At 48.0% G+C, this 8,455-nt stretch overlaps 1 protein-coding gene across 1 annotated transcript; it reads left to right on the top strand.

Moving 5' to 3' along the window:
• Positions 1-1,815: 1,815 nt before the first annotated feature.
• On the top strand, positions 1,816-8,455 carry LOC311312890 (putative ribonuclease ZC3H12C; the record flags this gene model as incomplete). The annotated part of the gene is made up of 5 exons (XM_084442898.1): positions 1,816-2,510; positions 3,178-3,317; positions 6,089-6,323; positions 6,775-6,881; positions 7,002-8,455. The coding sequence occupies 5 exons, from the start codon at positions 1,816-1,818 to the stop codon at positions 8,453-8,455; spliced, it is 2,631 nt and encodes an 876-aa protein (XP_084299024.1).

The following is an 8,455-nucleotide window of genomic DNA, read 5'->3' as shown; positions in this document are numbered from 1 at the left end:
AGAGTGTAGCCTCCGTCTGTGCACACTGCACAAGCCTAGTGAACAATGCCCGTCGGAGGAGTCCAGATTGGTTTGACAGCTGCTTTGTTTGGGGACCGCAAGCCAGACACACTCCCCCCCCCCCCCGCCCCACCCTCCCATATCGCTCACAAACACCCCAGCTTGCTGACACACACACACACACACACACACACACACACACACACACACACACACACACACACACACACACACACACACACACACACACACACTCGCTTTCTTTGTGCCTCTTTTGTTGTAGAAGGACTAAATTATTCCAGCTCTCTTGTGTCATTCAAAGGGACCAACGTTGGAGTGGCAGCTTGGATAGTGGGGGTCAGGTCATTAAGGGGCCCTGCTTTCCGGTAGCAGAACCCCCACCTCCATTCCCACCTCCACCTCCACCCCCCCTTCTCTTATGGGTGCTCCTGCTGGAGGTAGAGGTAGAAAATAGAGAAATTCCCACTGGAAAAGAGAGAAACTGCTTGTATTAATAATGTCATATTAGTATTATTATCCAGTGGTTTGTTGGAAAACAATCCACCAGTAGCACATTTTGCCATAATCATTTCCTGTATGGATGACCACCCCCCCCCCCCCCCCCCAATACACACACGCACTGTAGATCTACAGTATGTAAACAACCAGGCCATTGTGAGGGCTCAGATTAGTGTGTTTCTATACATCGAGGACGCTGTCAACCACAGCACTCACACACTGGAACACATGTCTGGATCAGTACCCATACACTGGAACACATGTCTGTATTTAAGGGGTCATCAAGCAATTGGGAGGGTAGCCCTGGCAACAACAGGTTGGCTTTTGTTTTAGCCGATCAGTGCCTCCCACCAGGCTCCGTCTGATATTGTTGCGAGTCCTCTGTAAAACCTGGAAGAAAGAAATGCCTTTTGTATTGAATATATTTTGTCTTTAAAGACGTTATTGGCAAATAAGCATACTACTGCCAAGTCTCTGGTGTTGTGTTTGTTTAAGTGTGTTGTCGTCTTGACAGAGAGTTAGGTGTTGGCTTTAGTTTCACCACAGAGTTGGATCATGGAGATTCTCCAAAATGCAAATCTGTAGACATACCTGCAGGTGTTGATGGTGGTTCCTGCCCTGCTGGATGCCAGTGGTATGTTGTGAGCCTGCAGGCGCTGAGACTCAGATTACTTCTAATTCCCCTTGTAATTTCAACCTTCAAAGTCCCTGAGCAGGACCGGTGCTGGGCGGAGTCTATGATGGGTGCCCCTGCTGGACCTATATCTGAGAGTCAGGGTGACATTAAATGTGATTTAAGATGACACTTTCTTTGCCGCGGGCTTACTTGCAAGGCCTAATGTATAATAAATTGTGGTTTGTTTTAAAGCTCAGAGATACCTGATAGGAATCAGGCATTCTGTGGTTAAGTCGTAATTCCACAACAATAAGCAATGGATTCCCACCCCAACAACAAATTTTCATCAAGTGATGTAATCACTAATGTGTTCAGAAAAGGATTGAATGTTTCTTCTTCTTCTTCTTCTTCTTCTTCTTCTTCTTCTTATTATTATTATTATTATTATTATTATTCGAATCATACAGTATAGAATTGCCACTCTATTGTACTCCAGTATATATGCCCCAGGTAGAGACTAGTGTGACCAATGGTCTCATTTGTTCCATGTTTGCCCTTCCCTCTCACAGGTCTCCCTACCAGGCTTGGTCAGACAGCAGCCAGGCAGCAGTGGGGTCACCAGGGGTCACAGGGGTCATCGAGGTCAGGGAGACACAGGGCTGGATGTGTGAGACGGCTTCATGGGCCTGAAGGACCATCTGGAGGATGGAACAGGCCACATCCTTGACCTGGGGCTGGATTTGGACTATCTCCATGTGGAGGGCTCCGACCGGCCGGCAAGCCTGAGCACCACGGCTGGCTCTGGGCTAGGGGCCTTGGAGGGAGCGGAGGCGGAGGCAGGTGGAGCCCATTGTAGCATTAGCAGCGCTAGCAGCATCAGCAGTAGCAGTACTAGCAGTACCAGCACCAGTAGCAGTTGCAGCAACTTATCCGAAGAGAGCGCTGCCTGCGAGAGCGAAGATGAGCGGGTCCAAAATGACATCGGGTCAAAAGCAGCCCAGAAGCAGCCCCCTGGGGAGCCCGTGGCCACCACAGACCCCCTCACAGGCAACCACACCAAGATGGAGTTTGCCCTGAAGCTAGGCTATTCTGAGGAGCTGGTGCTGCTGGTGCTTGGAAAGTTGGGTCCTGGCGCTCTCATCAACGACATACTGGGAGAGCTGGTCAAACTGGGCACCAAGACGGAGATGGAGCAGGGAGCGGGGTCTGCCAGCTGTCAGTCCCTCTCCTCCTCCTTATCTTCCTCTTCCACCCACTCTTCCTCCTCATCCTTGCTGGACTCCTACAGGCTGGCGTGTCCGTCTCAGCTGCAGCTACTGGACAATAAGGAGATCCTGCGACCAGTGGTGGTTGATGGCAGTAATGTAGCCATGAGGTGAGTGTTTAAACTGCTGGACCAGCTTTCCTTGTTGCCACTGTGGTTAAAAATCCTTATTGTCCGATATCATTCATAGTAACTGGAGCTGAGGCTGTAGTGCGTCTTGCATCATCCTGCTCAAGCCATGTACAGTATTAACCGCTGTGTGGCTTCTTCTCACCAAACACAAAGTAGAAGAGACATCCTAAAAGCAGACTAAGAACACCGAATCATGTCAACAGTTACAGTGGCCTAACTTTAACATTGAATCATGTCAACATTTAACCTAACCTTAACATTGGATCATGTTAACAGTTAATCTAACCTTAACATTGAATCATGTCAACAGTTAACCTAGCCTTAACAATGAATCATGTCAACAGTTAACCTAACCTTAACATTGAACCATGTCAACAGTTAACCTAACCATAACACTAAATCATGTCAACAGTTAACCTAACCTTAACATTGAACCATGTCAACAGTTAACCTAACCTTAACATTGAACCATGTCAACAGTTAATCTAGCTTTAACACTGAATCATGTCAACAGTTAACCTAACCTTAATACTGAATCTTGTCAAGAGTTAACCTAACCTTAACACTGAATCATGTCAACAGTTAACCTAACCTTAATACTGAATCATGTCAACTAACCTTAATATTGACTCATGTCTCTACACAGTCATGGCAATAAGGAAGTCTTCTCTTGCCACGGTATCCAGCTGGCAGTTGATTGGTTCCTGGAGCGCGGCCACAGAGATGTCACTGTGTTTGTGCCTGCCTGGCGAAAAGAGCAGTCAAGACCTGACGCCTTGATCACAGGTAACCCTGGTAACCCTGATACCCTGACACACTTAAAGTTTGTGTAGAGCAATGATAAATATGTGTTCTGCATTTCTCAAACCACTGAAAAAAATGTGCAACCACTCAGCCAAATTTGAATGAAATATCACGTATAAAATTACGTGCCAAAATTGTCTGCAATTAAGCAGTATTCTCTGCTCTGAAATGCTGCGTGTGTATCTTCTGAAGGTGCTGAAAGCACGCCCAAAAGAGGTGCAGCCTCTCACAAATGTCAAATAGCACATGGGAGAAGTTTGTCCCTCGGTCAATGTTTGCCATTACCCACAAACGTAAAATTACAATCTACATACAATTCCTTGTCATTGCTACTGTATATTAATGCACATGAAATAAGGAGACCGAGGTGTTCTATAAATTGTGGTATCCATGGAAGATGCATTTGCGGGTCTGACGCATAGCTAGCTAGCAAACAGTAGGCTTTATTAAGACTCGCAATTGAGTAGGAGAACCACAGGTGCTCATGTGCTCTGTTGTTAACATGTATGAAGGACCATGATAAGTATGGCTCCAGTGCGCTATCGAGGCATGATTTCAGGTCCGCCCCCAAAAATCAAGAAAATAACTAAAACAGACCTCTGCCCATGAATGCATTTTGTGACTCTGTGCATGCACACATGCATTTAAGCAGGACATGTTTGGTATTGCTGCATTCGTTAAGTCAAGAGCTTTCTGCCAGTCCAAACCTCGTGTCTGTGACCTTCCCACGTCGAGATATGCCCGTTTCATTTGTCATTGACAATGAATGGGGGGAATTTTTTTTAAATTCCCAAAAATGAATGGAGGTGAATGGGCGGCCGTGTTTGGGCGGCTCTGTGGCACCCCCATCGGGGCACAGCCAGCAGGGGGGCAGTTCGGTGCACGCCGGGCTCTCTCCCCACTCACCCCAGTCCAAACCCTGTGTTTCTAGCGTCCCACGGGGAGCTGGCATGCTCAAAACTTTGTTTTAATTCACCCCGTGATTCCTATCCGCTCCAAAATTTAATGGGTTCTAAATTGGCCCATGCTACACACCTCCACCGAGTTTCTTGAAAATTGGTCTGGTAATTGACTGGTAACATAATTGCTGATTTGCGCACAGGTGGTGCTTTCTTGGTTTTTACTTGTACTTAAGGGCTTGCAGTTCCCCAGGTTTATTGGTGTGTACCACACCTTACTGTACTGTACTGTACTGTACATCTTCATGGGGTTTGTCTGTTCAGAAACCTATTTGTCCTAACACATCTTTCTAGACATAAATACACCAAGCCCTGCAGTCTAACTGTATGAACCATACATCTACTGTGTTTTCTACACCCAAACACGTTTTATATTATTGTGACACACGCGATCCCTAATGCTGTTAAGTTCCTGCCCAGGCCTGGCCTAAGCACTGCATGTTGGAAATAGATTTCGTGCTGCAGGTGCTGGATGAACTTTGAGTACAAAGTATATATTGTTTTGCATAACATTTTATTTTATCTTTGAATTCAGGGAGGTCCCATTGACCCTGGGGTCTCTAACCACTGCAATTTAAAGGAGTAGTAACGGGAAAATGCATGTTTATCCCTGTTTTAAGGTTACTTATGATCATATACAATGGTTCAGATCAAAACATTGACAAAACTAGCACTTTTGAGAAAGTCTGATATTGCTCTACCACCGTTTTGGTCATACAACGGATGTGGGGGGGCACCTTGACAAATCTTTCAAAAACATGTTAAACTCTCGATTTCAAAGACAAGAAGCTCACCGAGGGGGTAATTAATGTCCGTTGGTGTTCTGACATCAAATTCGCCGCAAAGTATGAATCCTGTAGGGTTTTATTTATCATTTTATGAAATCCATTGACTTGTATTGAAGCGACCTTTGTAGATGTGTAGATCAATCCCCAGAGGGGATTCAGGAAGCGGAACTACTTACAGTAGCTATTGTTATTGTTTATGTTGCTAGGCTACCTAGTTTGTGGAAGTTTCCACACGTATGTGCTGCAACTAAATAGTTATATGCTAAATATTTAAAAAAGCCTTTCCAGATTAACTAGAATCTTACTTTATGGTGAATTATATGTCAGAACGCCAACTAACACCTCGGTGAGTTTCTTGTCTTTGAAATTGAGAGTTTAACATGTTTTTTGAATGATTTTTCACAGTGCCCACCCACATCCATTGTATGACCAAAACGGTAGTAGAGCAATTATCAGACTTTCTCAAAAGTGCTAGTTTTGTCAACGTTTTGATCTGAACCATTGTATATGATCATAAGTAACCTTAAAACAGGGCTAAACATGCATTTTGCCTTTACTACTCCTTTAAGACTGTACTGAAGGAAGGATATTAGCAAGCATGTATTTGTACCTGGGTGGGTCTCTTACTGGAAGTGTAAAGGGGAATGGATTACTACTAGGGTCTTGCACTGATTAAACAAACAGAATCAACCAATGAAGCAACTACTTGTATTTGAGTATTGTACATGTAGCCTATTTGTATTGGCAATAACCATCCTAAAAACACCTACATACACCACATACTTTTATTATTTGAATAAATACTTCTGAAAATCATTGACTTCAGTGAAATATTATTGTATAATAGTATAGTATTGTACTTCCCTGAAGAATTTTCAGCTATTCTTTTTTTGAGATACATTTGAAATATGCTTTTTTATGTGGTTCATTCTCTCTCTCTCTGCTTCTCTCTCTCTCTCTCTCTCTCTGTCCCTCTCTGTCCCTCTCCTGTCATCTGTGACTACAGACCAGGAGATCCTGAGGCGTCTGGAGAAGGAGAAGATCCTGGTGTTCACGCCGTCCCGTCGAGTCCAGGGCCGCAGGGTGGTTTGCTACGACGACCGCTTCATAGTCAAGCTGGCTTATGAGTCAGATGGCATCATCGTTTCCAACGACAACTACAGAGACCTGGCCAATGAGAAGCCAGAGTGGAAGAAGTTCATTGATGAGCGGCTGCTCATGTACTCATTTGTCAACGACAAGTAAGAAGCTTTCACCCACTCCATGGACAAAGATCAGACCCATGATTCAACTGGCATGATTCAACTGGCAGTGTTGACCCACTGATTCCCCTTGTCAAAACCTATTGAACTGGCAACGTTAGTCAGACATGGAATTGTTTCGTCATTATAGACCTCTCCCAGAGTGTTTTTTTCTGGGATTTGTTTTGTCTACTGATGTCGATTGATTTTCGATACTGATAGTGATTATCTGCAGGTTTGATTAGTTTAGTCTGCTGTCGGTAAAGAAGAAAAAAGCTTGCACACTGCAGGGCTCCTTTTTCAAGAGTTATTGCACCACAAAAAGTGCTGGTGACGTTTCGAGCTCACTGCTCTTCATCAGACAGTCATAGTCTGCTGTCGGTGTCTGGAGTTTCTGGTCTTTTCTGGTGTTAGAGTAAGCATGTTGACTTATCATGTATTGTGTGCTCAGGTTCATGCCCCCTGATGATCCCCTGGGTCGTCATGGTCCCAGTTTGGAGAACTTCCTGAGGAAGACACCAATCATCCCAGAGCACAGGAAGCAGCCCTGTCCCTATGGTAGCTCCTCCCTTACATGATCTGCTGTCATCCCATTCGCTCACGTTGTTGTCTGAGAGCCATTAGTGTTGATAGCTTTGTGAGTAAAACTGAATTTCTTCCCCCTTGTTGTATTTCCAGGTAAGAAGTGCACGTATGGGCACAAGTGTAAGTTCTACCACCCTGAGAGGGGCACGCAGCCCCAGCGCTCCGTGGCAGACGAGCTGCGTGCCAGTGCCAAGACCTCCTCCTCCTCCAAGAGCCAGGGTGATGCCCCGATGGTTAAGAGCCACAGTTTCCCCTCCAGCGCCAGGCCAGACAGGGCTGCTGACTCCACCCGGCACCCCGGCCCTCCAAAGAGGCAGTCGGACACCAACCTGCGCACTGACTCCTACACTGACCTCATGGAGGACAGACTGGGGGTCCGAACCAGAGTGGAGACCTGCAGGGGGAGCAGTAGCAGCAGCTGTAGCAGCAACACCCTAGCCACTGCTTCTGGAGGTCCTCTCTCTGTCTATGGATACCAGCAGGACTGGAGGGACCACACTGGAGAAGGGGGCAGCTCCAGGGCTGTGGGGGCCTCAGGGCTGTGTCCAGGGGAGTCCTACCCCAGGTGTGGGTCCCCGGAGCTGAGCTATCCCTCCCTGATGAGGGCCTACTCAGGTTTGAGTCTAGTAGTGCCACAAAGCCCTGAGCGATTCTTCCCAGCCGACCTGCGGGCTGGTTCGTTGCCTTCAGACTGTAGCAGTGAGGGCAGCGTGAGCTCTGACTCTTTCTCACCGGACCCCTTACTGGAGGACGGCCTCAAATGTCAGCACCAGCACCACCACCTCCCCCTCCACTCTCACCATCACCACTGCCCCAGCCGCTACCCTCAACCCTCCACTCATGCTCCTCCTGGCCTGGCCCAGCACCCCCACCATGGATACGCCCTGTCCCAGGGTGTGGGGAGGTTGCAGGGCTTTAACCTGGAGGATCCTGCATCCTCCTACCACCACTTCAAGGCTCCACAAGCCTACATGCTCTCCCCCCTGCAGGTCCGCTCAGGCTGCCCTGGGGACTACCCCCTCCCTCCTTCCCAGACCTCCAACCCCCATGTCCATTCCCAGAGATCCCCTGGTGGGCACAGCCTGCTGGGCTCGGCCTGGCAGGACAAGAGACCCCCAGACTCCCGGCTGTATGAGCGTTCCTCACTTCACCCCCGGAGGAGCTACCCTGGGCAGGAGCAGCACATTGCCAGCTGGGACCCACGCCACCACCTGCCCCCACAGCCCTGCTATGAGCCCTTCTCCATCCAGAGCCTTCCAGAGGGCCGCGAACAGCCATGCCACTCTCCCTGGGCCAGAGGCACACACTCACCCCGGATGACCCCATCCCTCCCTCCTGCCCCTCCATCCCATCCCACCCACCCGTCCTCCTCGGCCCCTCAGCCCCAGGACAGGTACCAGGATCTGCGGGAGAAGGTGTTCCTCAACCTGTGTAACATCTTCCCTCCGGAGCAGGTGCGAGTGGTGATGGCAAGGAATCCCCACGTGTCGGACGCACAGCAGCTGGCAGCTGCCATCTTAGTGGAGAAGTCCCAGCATGGCTACTGA

This window comes from Borostomias antarcticus, assembly GCF_949987555.1.
Source record: "Borostomias antarcticus genome assembly, chromosome: 9".
Lineage (NCBI taxonomy): Eukaryota > Metazoa > Chordata > Actinopteri > Stomiiformes > Stomiidae > Borostomias > Borostomias antarcticus.
The sequence above is the reverse complement of the archived record's forward strand: the minus strand, read 5'-3'. Positions and strand labels throughout refer to the sequence as shown.